The sequence below is a fragment of the Trichosurus vulpecula genome, chromosome 8 (genome assembly GCF_011100635.1).
Source record: "Trichosurus vulpecula isolate mTriVul1 chromosome 8, mTriVul1.pri, whole genome shotgun sequence".
Taxonomy (NCBI): domain Eukaryota; kingdom Metazoa; phylum Chordata; class Mammalia; order Diprotodontia; family Phalangeridae; genus Trichosurus; species Trichosurus vulpecula.
The window spans coordinates 92,756,752-92,782,727 of NC_050580.1; the positions used below are offsets into that span (position 1 = coordinate 92,756,752).

The following is a 25,976-nucleotide window of genomic DNA, read 5'->3' on the forward strand; positions in this document are numbered from 1 at the left end:
GACTCGAGGGAAACCAGGGAAGCCAGAAGGCATAGATGAAGAAGAAAAGAATTGCGGGTCTGTGGGACAGTCAGTGAAAATGCTCAGTCAGGAGATGGAGTGTCATGTGCAAGAAACAGAAAAGAGGCCGGTACCGCTGTATCAAAGTATGTGGGAGGAATCAGGTCTAAAGAATAGAAAGATACATATAGCAAGAGCTCAATACTGACTTGATCATAACATTCAATAATTATTTCTGAAACCAGCCATATTTTTCATTCCTAAAACATCTTAGCATTAATTCCATATCATTCTTTTTAGACTCAAACAAGACATCATTCACTAAGATATCACATTTCATTAAAATAAAGCAACCTTACCTCCATTGCTTAAATACTTTAAAATTCAAATAACCAAAAAGGATGGATAATGACATGTTTTTGGTTAAATGAATTTTATATTTAAGACAACGAAAATACCCAACCCTGTCATCCTACCCCCTCGTTCTTAATGCTAAAACTAGAATGTATTTACTTAATTTTTCCCTTAATGAATATAATACACAGATGATGAACTTTCTTTAATAAGAATAGATATTAACCATCCTGATCTGGAATTACCATAAAACACGGGGGAAGCAGCACAGCATGGTAGAGAGAGCATTGGAACTGGAGTCAAAAAGACCCGAGTTCATGCTGTGCCTCAAGACACTTACTAGTTGTGTGAGCCCCTTTCAGACTGTTTTCTCAGCTGTAAAGGGGCATAAGAGAATTTACTTCTCAGGGTTGTTGTAAGAATGAAATGAGATAATATACATAATTGGCTCTGCAAACTTTAAGGTGCTATGTTAGCTATTATTATCACTATAGATGTTAAAGGGATTGAAAAACTAGCTGTATATGGACAGATATGTCCAAAGGAAACACTCCGGAATTTACTGGATTTTGCTGAAGTAGTGGTTAAAATTTTTGATCAACGGGGCAGCTAGGTGGCGCAGTCAGTAGAGCACCGGCCCTGGAGTCAGGAGGACTTGAGTTCAAATCTGGCCTCAGACACTTGACACATGTACTAGCTGTGTGACCTTGGGCAAGTCACTTAACCCCAATTGCCCTGCCCAAAAAAAAAATTTTTGATCAACTCAATTAGGCAGAAGAAAATCTGCATGAAATCTGAGAAACATATCAAGAAAAGATGATCTTGGATTTAGGATTATTCCAGGAAATCAACTGCATCTTTTATTTTATATTACTTATTATTGTATATCATTTACTTTTCTCATCTAGACTCTGATTTCATAACAACGATTTAAACAAACAAAAATAAATCCGTACAATAGTAAGAAGCTGTTTTGCTTTCTTGGAAGTTCACCACTGTCTTACAAGTTCCAAGGCATTCTTTTTCAGGCATTACAGAGCATGAAGAAAAGAACAGAAGCACTGATTGAGAAGGGACCTTTTTAAAAGAGCATGTGATCCAGCTACATGCTTTCCCTTACAAAAGAAAAACCAGGCTCAGCATTTCTACTTTACACAAACAATACATATCTTTTCTAACAACTGTATGATCCCGCATCGCACACAGCTATCAAATATTCATATTACACTGGCTCCTCTGGCTCCATGCCGTAAGGACTCTTATAGGTATGTTATAGCAAAGTCTTCTTGCTATTTCATAATCAAACATTTTTGAGAGCATCCCAGAGTACTTCAAGAGGTATAATGGCAGCACAATAAAGAGGATCTCCCCCCACCCACCCCTCAAAAAAAAAAGTATTTCCACATTAGTTCTGGAAATAACAGAGTCTTTTTTAAGAGATAATTACTCACACCAATCTCGATTAGATCTTTTATCATGTATCTATTCCAAAAAAATCTCTCATCAACCTGGAAAAAGCACAAAGAAAAAAAAGTTCAGGGATCGCTTATCAGTTTCTAGTACAAAGATAAGACAGTCTCACAAAGCTGATATAATGTTAACATAACCAAAATATAATATAAATATAATCAAAATAGCTGATATAATTTTAAAATATATCCTTGGCATAATGGAAAGAACTCTAGATGTCGAATCAGGAAAGGTCACTCTGTTCATGACTAGCTGTGTGATGTGGTGTATATGAGTATGCTATTACTTGTGGTAAGCAGCTCAGGGTGTACTTATTAGGATCCACTGACACACTACATAGGAAAGTTCTGTAAACCTTCAGGCACTACATAATATCAATTATTACCATGGTTGTTTTTATAGTCAGAAGTGGGTACTTACATTTTGCCAGAGTGGTAAGTTTTTGTTCTCACAAACACTCTGCCTTTGCACTGAGTTGGTCAAGTCGTAAGTTAAACTATAATAAAAGGATTCTGAATCCATGAACATTTTTAACAACTCTTCTAGTAATCTCCTTTCTAACTTCTCCTTCTCTTTACTCTCCTTCACCTATAAAGTAAAAGGAAGTAGAATTTAAATCCAGCATTTATAGTTTAAAAAACAAAAAGGCAGCCTGGCAGAGGAGATGAGAGGTGGCCTTGGAACCAGAAAGACCCATGGTCAACTGCTGCCTCTGACACATAATTGTAGAGCGATCATGTAACCTCTCAGGGCTCTAGACAATTCTCTAAGTCTTTATACGTTGCAGAAAAATGTCAATCTGCATTGCAAGAGGGAAATTTCCTCATGTGGAAGTTCCCTATACCAATAAAACCACAGGTCCAGTCCCTATCCTACTTACAGTAAAGAATTATAAAAAAATTTTTAATAGAGTAAATCTATTTTTGAACACAATTTCATTACTAGATTAAATTACCTTACAATATGAATCAAATCAAAACTACTTTCAAATTCTAAACAAATTAAGGCAACTCCTTACCTTCTTTTTATTGGGAACAGATACATTTGATTTAATATGAGTAAAGGTCTTAAGTAGAAATTTTGAGTCATCAGGAGATTGCGTAATCTTCTCTGGCTTGTTAATTCCAAAATGGTGCTTCTTACAGAGCTAAATGATTAAAAATAAAATTCATTGCTCATGATGAATGTTTAAGCCAAGAGTTAAAGTGAAATAAGAGAGAAGAATGTTGATGCTTTTGCATTTTGCTTAAAGGCTAATTCAAAGCATTCTATATTATATAGAGACCACATACCAATTTAAGGAAAACTGGTCCAACCCCAAAGGCTTAATACCTATGCCTGCATGTATGCATTTATATAAGTGCTTATGTACATATGCACATTTATAGTTCAGTAAGATTCACAGGCTGATGCTTTCGAATCTTCAAAGAACAAATAACTCCTATGTTACAATAAATTTTTCATAAATGCAAAGACGAAACGCTACCTTTTATAAGTCAAATGGGACACAAAATTTGAAATATGCCAATTACAAAACTAAAAAATGAATAAACTAACTTCACTAATTTCACTAGATCCATAAAGTCATTAATATAGGTAATCCCTTCATTAGTGAAGACAACAGCCACTGAATGCAATTCAAATTATCATTTTTATTTAATTTTAGCAGTTTTATCTATTGTTTTTAAAAATCACAAAAATTCTAAGTAAATGAATTCCCAGATATTTAACAGTTTAATCATTGTAAATGTAGTTTCCTATTTTTAAAATTTTTTTCATTTGCCAGGATGGAAAAATATGAGCTCCCTTACTCCACACAGCCTGTATCAGTTGACAAATATCGTTATTTCTACCTTTATAACATCTCTCAGATATAGTTCCTTCTCTCTACTCACACAGCTACCACTCTAATTCAAGCTCTCACTCCATTTCACCTCATCGCAAAAAAAAAATCTTCTGATTTACATGTATGTGTACACGTATACATGTGTGCATAATATGTGTATATATATTTGTATTTCTATTTATCCTGTATATACTTTTATGGATACTTAGGTTGTTCTAACCTAATAAGCTCATTGTGAATAGGGATGGATTCACTTTTTGTGCTTGTATCCCCAGCATCTAACACACTACACTGTAAGTGCTTAATAAAAACTTACTGACTGAATGATCACTGAATTCATTTGTTTCATTTTTATTATTGAGCCAGAAGGATTTTGAGGATTAAAAGAATGTAGGCTTCTTGAGGGCAAGAGTTGTTTTATTTTTGTCTCTGTATACTCCAGCCTGCTGTGAACATAAGCAGTTCTTTTAAAAAATGCTTTTTGATATCATCTGCACATAACTTAGTGACCCCTTTATGTTCAATGTTAACCCTGCTATAATTTTTTTCCTGACTTACTGCATTTGCTAGCTTTTCCAATGCCATATCAAACAAAACTAGCCCAAGTGACTATTTCTAGACATACACCCTAGTCTTGTACCTGTTTTTGTTTAGGAATGCCAGGTGATGCTGGAAGACAAACATCATGTACTTTTCATAACTGTAGGATAGAGATATATTCTTTATCATATCAAAGATAGAGGTGATTACAAAAGATAAAGAAAGATGATCTTAACTATATGACAGCTAGGTGGTACAATGGATACAGCACTGTCACTGGACACTTATTAGCTTTGTAACCCTGAGCAAGTCACTTAATCTTGTCTGCTTCAGTTCCCTCAACTGTAAAAGGGGGATAACAACCTATGTCACAAGTTTGTACAGATCAAATGAGAATAGAATTTATAAAAAGAGCACAGCACATAAGAAATGGGGATCATATGGACTTCACAACAACCTGGAAACACCTACATGACATAATGCTGAGTGAGCGGAGCAGAACCAGGAGAACATTATTTTTTTTTAAATATTTTTTTTTATTTTTAGTTTACCACACACAGTTTTACATAATTTTGAGTTCCAGATTTTCTCCCCTCCCTCCCCAAGACGGCATGGAATCTCATAAAACTACCATGTATAACTTCGCATTGAATTAATTTATACACTAGTCAAGTTGTGGAGAAGAATTATGACCAATGGGATGAATCATGAGAAAGAAGAGACAGAACCAAAAAAAAAAAAAACCCAAAAACAAAAACAAAAGAGAAGAAAAAAGGCGAGCATGTAGTGTGCCTCAATCTGCATTCAAACTTCACAGTTCTTTCTCTGGATGAAGATAGCATTCTACCAGGAGAACATTATACACAACCACAGATATATGGATTCTGTGAGGACTAACCCTGATAGACTTTGCTCTTCTCAGCAACAAAAGGTACAAAGACAACTCCAAACGACTCACAATGGAGAATACTATCTAATCCAGAGAAAGAACTATGAAGTATGAATGCAGATTGAGGCACACTTCATGCTCGCCTTTTCCCCCCCTTTTTTTGTCTCTCTTGTTTTTGTTTTTGGGTTTTTTTTTTTGGTTCTGTTTCTTCTTTCTCATGATTCATTCCATTGGTCATAATTCTTCTCCACAACTTGACTAGTGTGTGAATTAATTCAATGTGAAGTTATACGTGGAAGTTATAAGGGATTCCATGCTGTCTTGGGGAGGGAGGGGAGGAGAGAGGGAAAAAAATCTGGAACTCAAAATTATGTAGAACTGAGTGTTATAAACTAAAAATTAAGAAAAAAAAAAAAAGAGCATAGCACAGTGCCTGGCACATAGGAGGACTTGTTGTTTGTCCTTAATTCTCGAGGAGGACCATAACATCAGGGAGGTGATGCCATGAATTCCAAGTAAACTGGATTTAAGTGAGGGAGGGCTGTGCAAAGTCACCAGCCTCATCTTCTCCCCCACAGCCATCTGGGTCCAGTGGCCAGATATTGATCAGGATGACAGGGAAATGGCCCAGGATGCAATGGGAGACCTTGGCTTTTTTAAGTTAAAGTCTTTCCCACGTCTCAGTTTGACAGAGGCAACGCCCATTCAGTGTTAATCACTGTGTGAGTAAGAAATGAGGCAAAAGATGGCCTAGTCTACTAAAAAAAAAAAATCAAACTAGGAGGAGAAGGCCTTACAGTTTCAGGCCAAAACAGAAAAGATTGCTATTTACACTCACTCTGAACCATCAAAACCCAAACAATGACCAGATGAGGCTTGGGCTGGAACCTATTATTGGCCAATCAGTAAGAGCCAGAGTCATTGGGTTTAAGGCATGGTCAGGAACCTCCATTTGAATCCCAATGGGCTTTATCAAGACCTGATTTTCCAAAACTCTATTTCAAGAAATAATAAATAAAACTGAAAACAGGCATCTCCCTCAAAACAAGAGTAGATGTAAGGATAAAACGGGGTCATATTTATAGTCCTTAGTGGACAGTAAAATCCTGTAACCGTTGACATTTGTGTAGAATCAAATTCCCTTTTCCAGAAACTGAGCCAATTCTGTATGGAACATGTTTAGCGTCCTATTATAGCTTTCATACATGTGCCTCTCAAAAAGAAAAGAAGATCAAAGAAAAATATGTACTATTAACCTTAAACCTATAATTCTATAATCAAGATTAAGAACCAATAATTTTTTTTGTTAAAAGTTTTACCTTAAAGATGTGTATCTTTATCTACGTAAAACTAGAATTTTAAAATGAATGTCTGATGGGAAACCAAATAAGAAAAATGATGCTTGCTATCTATTAAAGCAATGGGATACAGCAAACAGGATATGCAGAAGTGGAATATAAGCCTATGAAACTTTAAAGAACTGTTCTGAACAGTGAGACCATCGGTGCTCCCATTTCCACTATCACTACAGATTCTTTATTTCAACTTAGAATAAAAATTGCAAGGAGAAAAAAAGATGAAAAAACACATAGTCTAACAGCCCAACATGATGGGCAAAGGGTAGGCAACTGAATGATAAAACTAAATATTTTCACAAGAGCCAAAATATGGAAATAGGCTTGCTACTGCTTTAACTCTGGGGATAAGAATAGGTTTGAAGACAGATGAAGATGGGAAGCAAACCAAAGAATTGGTGAGGCCTCCTGGATAAAGAAAAGAAGATGTGGCGCTGCTGAGTCTCTCCACACTCCAGTCCAGCCTCCACTCAACTGTCAAAGTGATCTTCCTAAAGCACAGGTCTGACCATGTCACCCCCCTCAGTCAAAAAACTCCAGTGGCTCCTCTATCACCTCCAATATCAAATATTAAGTCTTCTGTTCAGCTTTTAAAACCCTTCAAAATCTGGCCCATTCCTGCCCTCCCAGTCTTTGTACACTTTATTCCCCTCCATGTCTTCTATGATCAATGGCACTGGCCTCTATTCACCGTTCTTCACACAAGACACTCCAAGAATCCTTGCTGGTATAACACATCCCCCATGCCTCCTCACCTCCACTTCCCAGCTTTCCTGCTTTTCTTCAGGCCTCAGCTCCAGTCCCACCTTCTGCAAGAAGCCTTTCCTAATCCTCCTTAACTTTCCCTCTGAGGTGACCCCCAGTGTATCTCGAAAAGATCTGTTTGTATAGTTTGCATGCTGTCACCCCCATTAGACTGTGAGCTCCTTGAGGGCACAGACTGTGCTTCTGCCTTTCCTTGTTTCGCCAGCTTTTAGCACAGCGCCCAACACACAAGCAGACACTTAGTAGATGCTAACTGATTGATATAAAGAAAAAAAGAACACCAAAGTTGTCGTAGAGTGACTAGGTTAAGGTTTTCTTGGAGATAAGGTTGGAGGGAAATATAAATGTATAAGCACCAAAAGTAAAATAAAGAGAATAAAAACAAGATTAGTAGAGGGGAAAAAGGAAATCAAAACTAATCAATTTGTAATATTACAGCTTATTAAATTTTAAATCAAATGTCTAGCTGCAATTTGGCATGGTTAACAGAAGGCCTGCCCAGGAGTCAGGACCACCTGTGTTCTGACTCTGCCTCTGATCCACCCTCACCATGGGGCCCTGGGCAATTTCCCAGTGCCCCCAGAAGCTCTTGAAGACTATAAGGTGCAGAGGCAAAGAGAATTTCCTCATCAGGGGTTCCCTAAACTGATGAAATCACAGGTCTGGAGAGAACAAAAATTAGATTACCATAATTTCTGAAAAGCAGTGAAGTCATCATAATTATTGGACTCATTACAAAGAACATAGGCTCCAGAATATGAAAGTCAGATATTCCTGGAACATTTCTAAGAGATCCTTCAAATTGTGTCATGAGAACATTGGACTGAATAGCCCTATGTGAGGATTACTTAAATTATTTACTTTATATATAGTACACATGCTTTCAATAATGTCTCCAAGGAAATCTGGAAGATGTCAAAGATTTAAATCTTGATATTGGAAAATAATTGATCCTTGATTATTTGGAGGTTCATTATCCAATCCATTAGCTTCCTTTCTTAAGCATAGCTACAAAAGAGTCATGGTGGGGGGACTCACAAGACTGAAACTAAAATCTGTCTATTTTTAAATCATTAAAATGTCTTTTAAAGTGATCTGGTTAGAAAGGGTATAAAGTTACTTATTTAAATGGGAACTGGAAATATTTACTTTATCTGTGTTACTCTTTGTCCTCTATTAGTATGGCTAATTAAGAGTTATCAGTGGTAGCTTCTTAAACTCCATTAACAAATACCATAATCTTCAGAAGCCTGATAACACTGTATACTGTAAAGGATACTGAACAGAGTTGCTTGGAAAAAAAATACTTTCTAATCTGTACTTGAAAACAGTATCTTTTCCACTTAACTAGCTAGAAGGTGGCAACGAAGTACCTTCCTCCTTAAGCAAAAAACAAAAGGAACATTCAAATCTTATACAGTATTTGTTTTTGAAATTTTAAAAAATTTCCTTATAATGAAATTTGTCTTGTCTTGTGCTTTGAATAATGGTCAGATGGACGGCTCAAAAAAGTGTCAGGTTTGTGGCTAGTAAGTTGTCAAGGAACCTGATTAAAAGGGTAAAAGTAGAAGCCTAATAAAGAGCTACTTCTGAAGCCCCCAAAAAGTGAGACACTGAAAAAGTCACAGTCGCTCACTGGGGAGTGGAGATGGAGCAGTTCAATGCACTCTTCTCCCCAATCCCATTTCCCTGCACCTAAGAATTCCCATGTGTTTCAGAGAAAACCTTGACTATAACCATGAGGTACATTCCCTTCTCCCAGGAAAAAGAGAGTGGGGGATGTCAGCATTAGCAGACCTGAAGAATGACTTACTAAAGCTTTGAGATTTATTCAGAAGTTACTATCTACCAGTAGGAGATTCTGGTGGAAGACAATGACAGGGTTAGGTCCCAACCCCAGCATATTCAAGGCCAAGTCATATTATCAGGTCAGAATTCCAAATCCTGGTGTTTACTTCCAGAAACCCTTCAACCAAAGATAAAAAATTCAAGCTATGTCATGAGAACATTGGATTGAACAGCCCTGTCTTATGAATACTTAAGTTATTTGCTTTACAGTCAGTAGCACCAAATTCTGGTAACATAGAAGAATAAGAAGTGTTTTGCTTCTATTCCTGTTGCTAACAATAGAAATAGAAGCCCTCTTAGGTCACTCCCATTTAATTTAAAGTTGGTTTATTAATAAGATACTGAAGACCTTTGACCTGAGCCTGAAACACATAAGCTTTATCAACCAAAGTTTGTTTCTAACTTCTTTTATAAAGTTAGCCCTGTTTCCAACTCACACCTTAGAAACTACTCCTTTCCTCCATCAATGAAAATCACAATCCATTTCATTCATGCATTGTATCTAAAATGTTAGAGGATAAAGTTTTCCAGTTGCAATCTTAAAGTCAGTTCCTAGATGAGAGACCTTATATAATTTTTTTGAATACAGTTCATCACTGGAAAACATATTACAGCCTACTTCCAACCACCACAGACCTCTCCACTGTCTTTTGGGGCATCTTCAATTAAGACTGTCTTGAGTATTCACAACTATATAGTATTGCAAAAGAGACTACTGTGTCACAGGGAACAGTTTGGTAAAGTGCTACACAATTTCCCAAACAAAATCCAGACAGCTCTCTTGTTCATATTCAATTCTAGGCCCAGCTTACTGCATGAAAACAGTTTCTTATTATAAATATAAATATATACATATATATTTCTTATTAAGAAAATAGACAATTATCATTTTTTATGATTCCCCCCCCTATGGATTGTTATGCTGCTCTTTTGAGTAAGGAGTGTGTAGAGAGGTAAGAAAAAGTAAAAGTTTTTCCCCTTTCAGTTTAGAGTGCGATTTTTGTCGGTTGCAACCAAAACCAATTTTGTGTCATTGCATTTAGCTAATTATAATCAAGCAAATCCAACCCCTCCCCCCTTCAAGGTTTGATCTTACCTCAAGCTCGAGATCTTGAGGTTCCATTTCAGAAAGTGATAATACAGCAATTTTGGTAATCTTGCAAACCTCATGGTCTCCAGGAAGTTTGCCTATCAAGGCTTTCTGACGAATTAAGATAAGCCACCATGGGAGATCTGAAAAAGAAAAACACCACCACTTGGTATTTATATAGCACCATTGTCCTTCAAAACTAAGGAGCTTTATCATACTTCTCATTTATAATATTCCTCAAAAAGAAAGTAGAAAAAGATAAAGAGTTAAGGACAAACTTTAAAATGAAACAAAAGAACTAGATTCACAAGGATGGCTACTCTAATCTTCTCTTCCCCCACTTTTCAAACCCCCAATGACTAGACCTCATGGGGGTGGGGGGGGAAGCAAAGCAACATGTTTGTTTACATTGCTTGGATGAACTTGGAGTCACCAACTAGAAGTCTTCCGATAAGATGGAAGACCACATAGCTGGACCATCTGCTCTGCATTGTGTATTCAAGGCCTTCTGGGCCTTACCATCTGCCCCACTGCTATGGCTGCCAGCCTTTGAGGCACTGTCATCTGATCTGCCCTGCTGATGTAACCTACACATCCCTGGGGCTTACCATCCCCCCTTCAGGACAGTAGCATTTTTCAGACTTCTCAGCCTTGCCATGCTGTATAGGCTGTTTCCTTCCATTCAAGTATGAGTTCCTTGTTTTTCTGTTTGTGGTCACTAGCATTTAGCACAATGTTTGGCACATAGTAAGTGCTTAGTAAATAACTTTTTCATCCATTCATTAATATTTATTGAGAGCCTACCATGTGTAAAGCACTGGAAATACAAAAAACAAAAAACCCACAGTGCTACATACATAGCATAATGAAATTTGGGAGTGAATTCCAGCCCTGTTACTTATTACCTGTTTGACTCTGAGCAAATCACTCATCATTTCGCACCCTCAGTTTACTCATCTGTAAAAGGCCAGGGTTCACCTATATTAGCCTCTAAAGTTGCTTCCAGTTCTAAATATAAACTATGTTGGCAATTAGTAAAACAGTCCATGACCCCAAAGTGTATTGCCTGCACAATGATGGACTGGTTTCATAGTTTTGCAGCAGACCAGCTAAACCTCTGGTAACAATCTTCCCTATGCTTCAATGAAAATAGATGACAAATTTAAAACAGTAAAAAAAAAAATTAGCTTTAAAAAATGATGTGTCTTTATATAAAGTATACCATGCAAATAAACCAAGCAACTGTCATAATGATACTGAAGTCAAAATTTTTCAAAATATAACTCCTGTGTAAAACTCACAATGGAATCATGGATAGACTCACTAGGAAAACTAAACATTTCATTTTGGCTATATCCTATTTTCCACAGTAGTGCTTATGCTTAACCTTGGACTATCTTCCATCCCAAATCCCTTTTAAGGTTTTTAAGAAGACCTTTATCTCCTATTTTTTCAACTTCTTTTTGCTATTCCATTTTTTTGCAAGCCAAAAAGGGCAACTGCTCATTTTTTATTTCAACTGTCTACAGATTCAAATTCTTATTATCAAAACATTTTTTATTTTCACATTTCAAGAAAAACAAATTATATGAAAATATTCAATAACTGTGCTAACTATAGCAGACACACACAAATGTGACAGCCCTCCCTTTGAAACAGAATATTCCTGGGTAAACTGAAAACAGGTATAAAAATGTTCCTTTAGTAACTCGGTAAGAGTTCTATTATAGCAGAGAATGGAAAACTAAAATACACTCTTTTGCCAGAGGCAAAGGTTAGGTTAGGGTAGTCTACTGACACTTAAAATACATCAACACTAGGGAGAAGTCTTGGGAAAAACGGCCAAAAGTCATCCAACAGAACAAAACTGGAAAATTTGGCCTGAACACAGATATTCCCAAGAAATTTCAACAGATGATAAAATCATTCAAAGGGAATGATGGAATCTCTGTTGCTATAACTATTTTGTCTTTGAGAGTGAGGTAGGAAGATGAGGGGAAGAGAACACATAAAGCCTGATTTTTTAGTGATGCAGTTTAGACAAAAAAAAAAACACAATGCCTAGAAAGTTATAATATTCATAATCTATGATTTCACAAGTAAAATTAATTAAAGTACTAGTTTGGGCAAAGGGACTAACTTAAATAATGCCACAGAAGAGAAATATTTCTTTCCAAACAAAAATTACTGAACTAAAATTTGAGTAACAGTTTCAGAGATTAAAAATCTTAACATTAGGGTCCTGGTAAAAAAAAAATTAAAATGTCATTATATTTTTAAAATGACTATTCTATAAACTCAGATCCAAAAGGAAAAAGGAAAAAACAAAGTCCTTACACAGCAAGATAAGAAAACAAATCAGGAAGGGATTACTCTGAAAAGCATGACCTGCAAGGCCAGCTAGAACAATAGCAAAGGAAGAATTTTAATTGTATACCACACAAGATATGACTCACTAATTAAGTGATATGAGAGAGAAAGATATTCATCATTTCCCATCTGGCTGACCTCCTGGACTTCTTAATCTCCAGAAACTCATCATTCTACAAATAAAAATCAACTCTTGAAACTCACATCTCCACAGCATCCCTGCCTCTGACTGGAGAGAATAGAGGCTGGACGCTGGAGAGCTTCTCCCTAGCTTTCTACCATTTAAGGAAGGTACTCCCTACTCAGATAATTTCCCACTCCAGCTGTTAATGATCCCTAAATTGAGTATTACTTCCATAACTTTGGCTTTGCAACTTTTTTATGTGCTGTTTTCTCCCATTAGATTGTGAGCTCCTTGAGGGCACAACCTATCTTAAACCTTTCTTTGTATCCCCAGTACTGAGGAAAATGCCTGGCATGTAGTAGGTGCTCAATAAATGACTGCTGACTATTGACTATTTTCAACTTTGAAAGAAAATGTTTCCTACTCTCATGACAAACCTGTGAGGTAGATATTGTCTCTCCCATTTTACAGTTAAGGAAACTGAGTTTCAGAGATTATATGACTGGCTCTAGATTACATAACTAATAAGTAGGGAAGGTAGGATGTGAATCCAGGTTTCCAGGAATCCAAGTCCAGTACTTGAGCCATGATGCGGCTTTGCCTTGCACAGATCTGTAAGTCTTAATGGACTACAAGCTCAACGATTTAACCATATGATGTGGTAGCCAAAAGATAATGCGATTTTAAACTGCACTGACAAGTGTTAGATCCAAAGGGACAGCCCTATTGTAGTATGGCCTGGTCAGCTCAGATCTGCATGATCATACTGAATTCTGGGAATCAAATCTTTGAAAAGGCATTGAAAAGCTGGAAAACATCCAGGAGGGGGATCAGAATAGTGAGGGGCATCAAGGTGAAGCTCTAGTAGGGTGATTGAAGGAGTGCGGAAGCCTAAGAGAAGAAAAGACCCAACAGAGCCATGATAGTCCTCTTCAAGTATCTGAAAGGTTGTCTGGTAGAACTGGGATTAATCTCATTCGGCTTGACTTCAGATGATAAACTTTCTAACAATAAGAGCTACTCAAAAGGAGAAATAGCTTTAGGAGATCAGTGAGTTGCTCTTCACTGGAGATTTTCTAGTAAAGGCTAGCTCACCATGTGTCAAGTATGTCAAAGAAAGGCTTCTTTTACAGATAGAATGGACTGGATGGCCCAGATCTCCTCTGAATCTGAATGTTGTCTTCCACTCTTCTCTCTAACCTGCTACATCCAATCAACTGGCAACTCCTCAATTCTACTGGTTACTTACATCCATCTCTTCACTATCAGTCATACTGCCCCTTCTCTGAACTAAGCTCCTGTCAACTTTTTGCTTGAACCAGATGTATTCTAGCTCACTCCCCACTCAAAAGCATCTCCAGTCTTCCTTTTTCATACAGTTGCCAGATTAAATTTATTTATGTACAAATAACACTCCTCTGTTCAAAACTCTCCAGTGGTTCTCTATTGCCTACCAAATAAAAGAGATATTTTTTGAGCCTGAAATTCAAATCCTTCCATATGGCTTTAGCTTCTAATACTCTCCTTCACATGATCTTGGCTCCAATAAAATTGGACTGTTCACAGCTCCAGAAACAACTCATGCTTTCCTCACTCTGTGTCTTTATTTGCACTGTTTCCTGGGTATGGAAAACCCCTTCACTCAAACTCTGCGACCTACCCTTCAAGATCTAGATCAACTGCCAACTCCTCCATAATGCTTTTCTTTATCACTCAGTTATAAATGAGATTTACCTCTTCAGAATTCTTCATAGTTCTGAAGCATTTATGTTCTCTTAATTAGCTATATTATGTGCATATTACCTCCTCTACTGGACTGTAAATTCCTTGAAGGAAAAGAACTGTTTTCATTATCTTTGTGTCTTCATCAGTGCCTAGCACTGTGCTATACATAAACACTTGGTAAATGGCTGTCTATATGAAGAATTTATTTCACTTATTATTACTAAGAACCTATAATACTAGGCAATGGGAATAAAAAGAAGTAATAGTCTTTACCCTCAAGGACATTGAAGTCTAAAACAGGGAATAAACTATTTGTACATAAGTATAATAAGGGGCAGCTAAGTGGTGCAGTGGATAAAGTACCAGGCCTGAAGTTAGGAAGACTCATCTTCCTAAGTTCAAATCTGGCCTCAGACGTTTACTAGCTATGTGACCCTGAGCAAGTCACTTAACCCTGTTTGCCTCATTTCCCTCATCTGTAAAATGAGCTGGAGAAGGAAATGGAAGACCACTCCAATATCTCTGCCAAGAGTTGGACACAACTAGAATGACAGAACAACAAAAATGAAGGTTTAACAACAACAGAGTAGGGTAAGAGATAAAACGTGACAAAGATAAAGGATAGGTCGAGACAGAATGCTCAGAAATTTGAGGAAGAAGACAAGACTCAAACACTTTCCATTTATGGGAAAGGAGAGAATCAGGGAAGGTTTAGTGGGCCTCTAGCTCCTTGAGAGAAAAGATTATTTTCAATGAATCTATCAGTAAACAAACGGTTATTAAGCATCCAGTAAGTGCCATATGCCACTGAGGACGTTAAGACAAACATGAACCAGTTCCTGCTCTCAAGGGGCTTATATTCTATAAGAGGAAACACACACACACACACACACGCACACACACAAATACATGGGGCAGATAAAATTTTAGGAGAACAGTAGTAGCTAGGAAGACTAGAAAAGGCTTCTCTGACAACATGGTTTTTTAGTTGAGGTCTGAAGGGAGAAAAGGGGTCTAAGAGTTAAAGAGAAAGGAATGCACTCCAGGAAAGGACAGCTTTTATAAAGGCATATAGATTGGAGACAGAATGTTGTGTGTGAAGGACTTCAAGCAAGCCCACTCGGCTAGATGAGAGAATATATAATAAACATAGACAGGCAGGCTAGAATCAGACTGTGATGAACTTTATATGCCAAACAGAGGAATCTGTATTTTATTATACTGACAAATAAGTCCCATTGAAACTTACTGGTCAACACTGTGCCTTAGAAATGTTATTTTAATAGCTGTAGAGGACGGATTGGAAGAGCTAGAGACCTGAGGTAAGAAGACCAACTAAGAGGCCATTGCTTTGAAATGCCATTGAAGTGAAAGTTTGACTTGAACTAGTGTACTGGCTATGTGCGTAGAGAGAAATGGATACAAGAGATGAAGAGGTAGACGATGAGCTTTGGCAGCTCACTGGATTTAAACGAGTGAAGGAGAGTCATAAAGGATAACTCCGGGGTCATAAACCTAAGGGCTGGCAGTGCCCTCAACAAAAATAAAGAAATTCAAAAGAGGGGAAGGATTGAGCAAGGGAAAGTTAATGAGTTCTGTCTTTTAGACAAATTGAGTTTGAGATACCTATACCTATAACATTCAGTTTGAAATGTCCACTAGGCAATTGGAAAGAATATGTTCCAAATGCAGAGGGGGCCTTGTCTGATCTCATAAAAGCAAGAGAGGGCAAAACAATATCAGGAAACAACTAGTAATTCCATCTGACTAGAACATAAATAAGAATAAAGTAAATTTAGTCTGGAAAGACAGTCTGCACCTGGATTGTGGAAGCCTTTATTTACAATAAGCTGAGATGTTTTAATATTCTATAAGAAATGGGGAACATTTGAGGTTTTTGAGAAGAGGAAGGCATGGAGACATCTATATTCAGATTATCTTGGCAACTGAGAAAAATGCATTGAAAAAATGAAGAGACTGAAGGCAAGGAGAAAGTTAGGAGATTATTAAAATAGTCTACACAAGAGGCAAATAACAATCTGAATTAGGTTAACAGTGTATATAAAATGGGAAGGTAATAAATGCAAGAGATCCCCATGATTAGGATAACATAAAAAAACAATGAGAATAAAAGTACTGGAGGGAGAAAACACAGGAGACATTTAGTTGAAAGAATAATCCAGTTTCGAAGTAATGCAATATGTAAGAGGGAATAAGATGAAATAAGTCTAGCAAGGTAAGGTGTTACCATGACATGAAGGACCTTAAACATAAGACAAAATGAAGTTTTCCTTAGCAGAAAACAGGATGCCACTGAAGGGTTGAGCCTAAGTGATATGATTAGATCTATGTGTAAATGCAAGATTGGTTTGGCATCCATATAGAGGATGGCTTAGAGTAAGAAGAGAGTGAATGCAGAGTTATACGTCAGGAGCATCTTGCTTTAGTCCAGAAGGGGAGTGATGGGGAGAGAGGAATGGAAAAGGAATAAGCATTTATGTTGCACCTACTCTGTGTTAGGCACTGTGTTAAGTGTTGCCTAATTGGTAGAGGGGAAAAAAAGAAAAGCAAACTGTTTCAGCAGACTCAGTGAAGATGGAAGCCATATTCCAAGGGATTAAAAAGACAGTAGACAGTAGAAATTTAGAGGCACAGAGTTTAGACAACCTTTTTTTTCCGGAATTGTGTCAGAGAAGATGAGGAGAAAGATGTGATCGTGTGTTAGAAGGCTCAAGAAGGTATGTTAGAAGGATCAAGGAAAGATCTTCTAAGGAAGTAGAAAAGAGAGATGTTTAGGTTCCCTCAACATGTCTTGAGACTGGAAGGATCTAGAAGAAGAGATAAAAAATAAGAGAAAAATACTAATGGAGATGGAAAAAATGGGGTCAAGAGCATAGGTAAAAGGATATGTTTTTATCAAAGAATAGTACATACCTCTTTCTTTGTCACCTAAAATCAGTCAGTCAATAAGCATTTATTTAGTGCCAGAGACTACACCAAGAACTGAGGATGACATAAAGAAAAGCAAAAGACGAGTGGTACCAAAGAACTGGAAATTGAGGGGATGTCCATCAACTGGGGAATGGCTGAACAAGTTGTTATATATGACTGTGATGTAATACTATCGTGCTATAAGAAATGATGAGCAGGATGCTCTCAGAAAAACCTGGAAACTCTTGCTGGAAGTGATGCAAAGTAAAATGAGGAGAACCAGGAGAACATTGTATACAGTAACAATACTGTAAGATGATTAACTGTGAAGGACTTAGCTATTCTCAGCAATACAGTGATCCAAGATAATTCTGAAGGACTTATGATGAAAAGTGCTACTGATCTCCAGAGAACTGATGGAGCTTAAATACAGATCGAAGCAATACTTTATTTTTCTTGGGTTTTTTTTTTGTTTGTGTTTTCTTTCACAACATGACTAATGTGGAATTATGTTTTGTATGACTACACATGTATAGCCTACATCAAATTGCTTGCCTTCTCAATGAGAGAAAGAGGGAAAGAAGGGAATTTTAAATTAAAAAAAAATTTTGAAACCAAAGTTGAAAATTGTTTTTTCAAAAAAACAAAAGACAAAAGACAGTCCTTGCTCTCAAGTCTCTCACAATCTAATGGGCAAAAATAATAACAGCTAGTAAGTTAGTAAGAGAAAGATAACAGAAATAGAGAAATACAGAAAGAAGTAGCATTTATATAGTGTTTTAAGGTTTGCAAAGAACTTTAAAAACTTCATCTTGTTTTATCCTTACAACCACCCTGGCAGTTATGGTATATTATTATCCCCATTTTACAGTTCAGGAAACTGAGGCAAACAGAGGTTAACCCACCCAGGGTCAGGAAGTATCTGGCATGGGATTTGAACTCAGGTTATCCTGGTTCTAGGTCCATCACTCTATTCCCTGTGCCACCTAGCTAATTAGTGATGTTTCTAAGAAATTTTATGCACTATAAGAAAGGAACAGAAGGAAGTCCTCTTTGACAGCCTTAATCTTCTCAGTTATGTATGAAGCCAGTGTGAGGGTTGGGATATAAGAAAAAAGGCAAAAGGTGGCAACAACTAAGGAGTCCATAAGAGTAGAATAAAAGCAGCAGTAAGGTCCTAGATGAGATCATGACCCCAAACTTTTCATGGGTGGCAATTAGCATGATTTTATTTCAAGTGACATTCAGCAGCCCAAGAACAGGAGCAGAGAAATTACACAATAGCTATTGCCAAGGGATGAGGATCATCAATTTGGGAACAAAGTTGATAAATTCTAAGGTAGTGACTAATGAAACATTAAATTAGTAGATCATGGGGGTCAAATATGGCAATGGAGGCAAGCAAAATCAAAATAGGGAAGAACACTGGAGAACCAAGGTTCTAGAGATGAAGATACACCTCGTTCTTATTCACCATATAATCAAACCTGGCACAGAACAGTCATTTGATAATTGTTTGCTGACTGACAGTAGACTTGAAACACGCAAAAAAAAGTCACCCTTTTTTTCTGGCAAAAACAATCCTAATTCATTTAATCTTTTCTCACAGTTCCTACTCTTAGGTCCCTTAATGTTTTCCAGTGCTCTCTTTGGATGCTCATCTTCTTTACATATCCCAAGCAATGACTCATAAACAAGCAAGATACAATAATAGACTATCTTACAAGGGCTAAATATAGGAAAAATATTTCATGAGTCACATTTTACTTTCATTAACCTGCTTCTGAACCACACATCTCTAATTCCAAAACAATTTCATCACTGTACCTTCATTGAATTTCACTGGAGATCTTACTGGAATAAGAATCAGAAAGTGATATAGCTGCCTTAAGATTCTGATAGTCATACAAGCATTTACAATTGTGTGATTCTGGAGCTCTGCTTGCAATCATTATTAACGAGTTATATGTATGACTATTGTATACCTTGCAGAGTCTCATATAAAATTGCAATAGAATTGTAATTTAGAAATTAGAAGCTTTGATCGCCACAATTTCCACCAGAAAGATCCACTATCAAAGTCAGAGTTTCACCGTATGAAAGTATAATGTGAGGGATGTTTTGGAGGGGGGAGAAAAGGAAAAGAAAAACAAGAAAAAGTAGGAAAACTGTTGCAGTGTTCTTTGGCTTATCAAATTGAGAACTATTACCTTATACTCCATCTAACCTCACTCTGCTCCATTCAAGTTGCTGTGCCAATCTAAAAACTACCAAATAACTTACTCTCTTAATTTTTTTCCACAAAGTTAGAAATTGCTTTAAATGTGTTTCATTGTACAAATATTGTACCATATGTTCTCAGGCAAATCCAAAGACTAGAATGATAAATTTTACTAACTATGTTTGCTTCCAAAGGTATTCCAATTTAAATTTCCACTAAGGACCTAAAGTCACATTCATACTCTAAAATCAAATATAAAAGTCTAGTATGTAATAAATATGATTTCTTTATAATTAAAGGACACTCCCAGAATTTCTGAAATTGTGTTAATAAAAACCTTAGTTTCTCAAAAACCTTGCACAGAGGAGGCACTCAATTTTTAAAATTGGTTGATTGGTTCTTTTATTGTCCTCTTGGAATCCCCTAAAAATGAGGTATATGGAAAGTTGAAGATGATTCATGGAAGAACATCTCCCTCTTAAGGATCACTTTACAAGACTTAAAAGGGATTTAGCTAAGGTACAAAACAGAATGTTTAAAGGAGACCAGATTTGTGAGTTTTAAGAGGCCTTAAACAAGGTAAAAGTACAAAACTGGTACAACAAACAAATCTACAAAGACAAATTAACTTTAAAAGAAATAATCAATAAAAGTTTGATGAAAACAATGAAGAAGAAAGGTCAGGCTAATTAGAAAACTTAATAGTTTCTTCATTCCATGTCACTGAGGAAGAACAAGATTTTTCAAATATAGTATGTGAATTTTCCAGATAAAATTCATCTTATTCTTTTAAATGCTAAAACTTTATTTGACTTACCTTGATGACTAGGAGCCATTATTATGGTTATTATGGTCATAAATTATTTTAGTTTTGTAAGATTTAAACCCCAAGGGGCTATAAGGGATATACAACTGTTTGTGGGCCCCTATACTAAGAGACCCAAATGTTATCTCTGCTGTCCATTCCTTCCTTTTTCATATCTTATGGCCAGATCCGAGGAGTTCCCTTTCTGTTCTAACTTTAACAGACTGTGAACTATGGAATAATATCTATTTTTGTACCTTGAGGCTTCCTTTAAGTCTCAACTAAAATCCCCGCTTCTATGGAAGACTTCCCAAACCCCTCTTAATTCAATGCCTACTCTCTTATTTCCTATTTCCCCTGTATATACCTTGTTTTGTACATATTTGTTTGCGTGTTATCTCCCCCATTAGACTGCAAATTTCTTGAGGGCAAAGACTATCTTTTGTCTCATTTTATATCCCCAGCATAGCAGGCACTTTAATTAAAGTTTACTGATTAAGAACTTTTTTTTAAGAATCCTTCAAGGTCTGTGTTCTAGATAGATGAGGTTGTTGATCCTGACAGTATATTTATCACATCCCTAAATAAAACAAAGCTGTTTTCTTAATTATTAGGATATATACAATAATTAGGATGGGGGGAAAAACACTTTATTGAGAAAAGGTATGAAAGAAGAAAGTGACTAAAGGTTATTCCATTTAACAAAGGACCCATTCAGCTGTCCTTCCCTAGAACTAGCTCTGGGCCCAAAAGAGAACAGCTCTCCTTCCTCTTCTCCCCGACAAAGGCTGGCCTCCACCCTCCATACTCAGAACTCAGGAGAGTACTTTAGCCACTTCAATGGTTGAATGAGCTTTTCTGGCAAGTCTGGGAACTGTGTCTATGAGAAAGCACTGAGTTACACATGACAGAGACTGTGACACACACTTGGATTTATGAGCCCATTTTATCACTGCCATTAGACTGTCAGTTCCTTGAGGGTGGGAATTGAGTTATTTCTCTCCATTTCTCCTCAAGTACGACTTAATAAATGCTGAGCAAACGAAACATATAAATTAGTTATTGCCTGAAGAGAATTATACTTTGAAGGGATAGGCAACTTTACTTTTTGAATACAATTTTTTGTGATTTTTTTTTACCTATGTGACAAGTTCTATAAATCATAGGTTTTTAAGTATCAAGGAGCCATGAACATATGGAAATACCAATAATAAATAACCCCAAACTGAAACATATACAAGCATTAAAGTAATTGCTCAAATAATGCCTTTCCCACAAAGCTCCTGCAGAAAGCTATTTTCAGTTTTAAATGTCCTAATACATGAAAAAAAATTTAAATATACCTGGCAAATAATTGATAAGTGAGCTGCAAAACACCTTTACATTCTAAATGCTTTATAATATGGATTGCAAACATACATGTCTTATCACTGTGGTATAGCTATAAATCAGGTAATACTAAAATCTCTGAAGAACCAAAGTTGAGCACCATTCAGAAGGCAATGGAGAGGCACAAGGTGGATGTGACCAAGTTGCAACACCTAACTGTCAGCCATTAAACATCTGTTAAGCACTTCCTGTGTACCAGGCATTATGCTAATCACTTTCTAAAGATTATCTCAATCATTTGGTCTCATTTGAAAAAGAACAAGAAGATATTATAAAAAAAAATACAAAAACAAAAAAGATAGGATGGTCATGCGGTTAACGCCAGGGCGAAGCATTGGATGGCCAACATACTCTATCCTTACAATGCCAAGAGAAAGAGAGGAAAGCCTCAAATATGTTATCTGGTCCACTTACAGCAAACCGATAGGAGGAAATGCTAGAGTTTCACAGGCTGGGCAGCTACAGATGGATTGCAAAATGCATTACTGGTGGGAATATACACACTGATGTGCTTATAATACATCGACTAAGCAAATGACTAGATCCATCTTACAAAGTGCAGTAGCGTTTTCGGACTTATAGGATCACTGAGCAAGATCTGTAGCAAAGCCTGAAATCCAAAGGATTATCACTGCTTCAATCTGTTGTTTTATATTGTTCCTAAATGATGTGTTGGGATTTTAAATATTTTTGGATAGCATTGTACAAGAGCACAGTGTTAATTGCACAAGATATTGAAAACATTTCTTACTAAATTAGAATCAAGTAGAAAAATGTCTCCTATGACTAGAAAAATAAACATGAATTCAAATGTAGGGCTTTATTTAGTCATCTAAATCTCTGTGCAAGGCCATTTTGCTGATTTAATAATGAAAACATAATTCACATCAAAAGCTAATAAAAATAGATAGTAACAGCTATTTTAAAAGCATTAAATCTGATTAAATGACTTTTGCTCATGATTATTCAGCACTATAAATTAATAATAATTTAGATTTTTCAGAAAATAAGGAGACAATTGCCTAATTTTTTCCATTCGATATTCCACAACCATTTATGGAGCACCTACAGTGTAGGGAGTCCTATGGGAGACTTTTTTAAATGTATATAAGAGAAGGTCCTTGCTATCACGGACCATTGTGATTGACTAAGACTTCTTGAAATGGTTGATACTTTGCTATTCCTATTATTTCAGGACTATATTATGGAAGCTATAACCTCAGTAGCCAATGTCCCTCGCATGTCCCTTCTATGTTCAGTTTCTTCTCACAGAGGCAGCATGGCAGCACAGTGGAGTCAAGAAGACCTAAGTTCAATCCAACTTCATTACTTATCTTCTGTCTGCTTTTCTTTCCTCAACAGTAAAATGAGGTTAATAATAGCATCCTTCTCAAAGAGTCATCGTGAGACTCAAATGAGTTAATATTTGTTCAAAAGCACTTAGCACAATACCTGGCACATAGTAGGCACCAAATAAATGCCTATTTCCTTCCCTTATTCCTTCTCCTCCTAAGCAGAGATAGTAACCTCTCTCTATCCTTCAACTTTACACACCCAAAATGCAGCCACTTTTCACCTAAGGCATTTCTATCAAAGGTAATTTTTTAATGGAGAACCATAATGAAATAGATGGCCATGGGTCTATCAAAATAATTCAAGTTTAAAAAAATTCAACATTCAGATCACATTTTCAATATAGTTCTTTTAAAAACTTTATTTAACTGCTCTTTTATGGTAATTATTCTATAAAATTTAAACAATTTGTTTTAAATAGCATTTTAGAAAGCAATATTTTTTTTGGATTTATAAAATCTGGCTTATAATTTTAATGATTTATACCAGCTAAAAAGAACCAAACAAAAAAACTAGGAGGTAATGGTAATGGTGTGTGGTGCCACATGTGTGTCTTAATGTTTCACAAAACCTGGATTCTAGTCCCATCATTAATTAACAGTGTGACCTTGAGCCAAGAGCTCCACTTATCTGAGCCTACACTGAATCTATTAAATGAGAAGGTTAGACTCCATGATTTCTAAAAGATATTTCCAGATTTAATATATACATCTAGAATGATTCTATTTTTATTCTGTGGCTTCACCTTGATGCAACAGCCAGTTGGGAAGGAATGGGAAAATTCTGATTTCCACACAGCTATATGCTTCCTTCTCTATTTCCTGGCACATTTATCATTTTTCTCCCCTTCCCCTTTCCTTGTTAAATTTATCAAATCTACTAGCAAAGTCGAAGGACTTATTACATACAAAAAAATTACAGCTAGTCAAAAACATTTCTAAAATCTGGGTTCTCAGTAACCTCCACACCAAGGCAGCTACAGATGTGGTTTTCCTCTTAGACACGTCTAATTGGACGATAGAAGGCATAAAGGACTTCAGAAAAGGGAGAAGGGCAGAGTCTAAAGCACAAGCAAGCCTGACATAAGAGAGAACTGGCCCCCCGTCAAAACACTGGGGGCCCTGGAACCACTAATAGTAATATAGAATACTGTCTGTTAGATTAAGTCCTTCCCTTATTGTCCCTACCTCACTGTTAGTCTGAGGTCCTTTGTGCAAAAGTTATCTATCAACTGATTCTACTTTATATTATTCACCTTAACCTTGAAGACATCTAATTCAACGATCTTTTACGACTTAAGTACTCAGATTGCTACTGTGTCAGATAATGAATGACCTTTGCAACTAGGGGTATTTACAACAAATTGTTTCAAATCTACCAAATGTATAGGAGGTTTTGCTCTGCCTTACAAGAGAAAACTCTTTAGCACTGCGGAGATTTTCCTCTTAGCCACTATTCTCCAAAATCATCCTTACTCTTCTATTTCTGAATAGCATTTCTTTCCTTCTAGAAAGCTTGGAAAATCCTGTCTTTAAAAACTAGATAAATGATCTCTAGCAATTCTTCCTAAACTAGAATACATGAGCCTCTGTTAAACTCACAACGAAACTGTCTAGGCAGGAGTTGTTGGGAAGGAAATCAGACTGTTAGAGCAGAAGAAAATTGAGAGGAGGTAGGGCCTTCCACTCCCAAGGCTGAAATCTGAGGGCAAGAAGAAAGCGGGACAGTTTTTCCCTGCCCTTCCCTCCTGAGTGCGATGGGAAGGAAACAAAGAACGGAAGCTGGCAAAAGGTAGACTAGGTTTTTCTTATTTCCTGTTTCTACCAACCAGTGCTGAAGGGAATGAGAGGAAAGAGAAGAGGGAACAAAGGCTTTCTAGCTTCTTTTTTGAAGTCTATCTAACCACCAAGCTCCTAGAAGGCAAGGACTATTTTGGTGTTGTCTATCTCCAGTGCCTAGCATGGCACCTGGCATATCATGGGTGCTTTATAAATGCTTGTTGAATGACTAATGTGGAAATATTTTTAAAGAGTGTACATGTATAGCCTACATCAGATTACTTGCCCTCTTGGGAAGGGAGGGAGAAAAAAATCTGGAACTCAAGTGAATGTTGAAAACTAAAGAATAATTAAAAGAAGAATAAAATACTGAAAGCACATTTAAAAATGCCTGTTGAACTGAATCACAGTGCAGTACGATCTGCACAGAATAGAGGCAGGAAGAGAGGAGAGTTCCAGTAGAGTGGTAACTTTGTGAGTGGAGGAGACGGGACAGCTATACAGAGACCCAGGTGGGTTCTATCTCTACAACATCTCTCACATCTGCCTAATGCCCTCCTAATGCACAGCCACAGCCACAGTCACAAGCCTAGTTCAGGTCCTACTCCCTCCTTACCAGGACTATAGCAACACTTTTCCAACCTGCTCCCCCTACTTTCAGGTACTGCACCTCTCCAATCCATCACCAAAGTGGTTTTCATAATAAACAGATTTCCTAAGAGATCTCTTTACCTTCATTCCTAATCCCCCAAATCAATAAACTCCAGTGACTCCCTATTAACTCTAGGATCAAAAATAAACCACTTTATTTAGCATTTACATCTCTCCCCCATCTAGACCCTTTTTAACCTTACATGTCTTCTCACATGACTCCCTCCAACACACTCTGCACTCTGCCCATAGTGGCCAGCTCGCCCTTACCCACACATAAGACCCTCCCTCCAGTCATCAACTCCATGCCTTGACTCAAGTTGTCACCCCCTCCTTACCTCTGCCTCTTGGAATCCCTGGTTTTCCTCAAGACTGGGCTCAAGTATTACCTTCTATGTGAAGTCTTTCCTGATTTCCCCATCTGCAGTGTATTCCTTCCCAAAACTAACTCATTCTTTTGTATACATTCATG

General features: G+C 36.8%; 1 protein-coding gene across 2 annotated transcripts in view; it reads right to left on the reverse strand.

Annotated features, from left to right (window-relative positions):
- The window catches only part of INPP5F (inositol polyphosphate-5-phosphatase F), an 87,679-nt gene that overhangs the window by 33,528 nt on the left and 28,175 nt on the right, over window positions 1-25,976 (reverse strand). For both annotated transcript variants that reach the window (XM_036735273.1, XM_036735274.1), the window contains exons 3-6: window positions 10,164-10,300; window positions 2,843-2,971; window positions 2,245-2,412; window positions 1,806-1,862 (exon numbers count right to left, since the gene is read on the reverse strand). In XM_036735273.1, coding sequence (XP_036591168.1) covers window positions 1,806-1,862; window positions 2,245-2,412; window positions 2,843-2,971; window positions 10,164-10,300 — 491 coding nt within the window. The remainder of the gene's footprint in view (window positions 1-1,805; window positions 1,863-2,244; window positions 2,413-2,842; window positions 2,972-10,163; window positions 10,301-25,976) is intronic.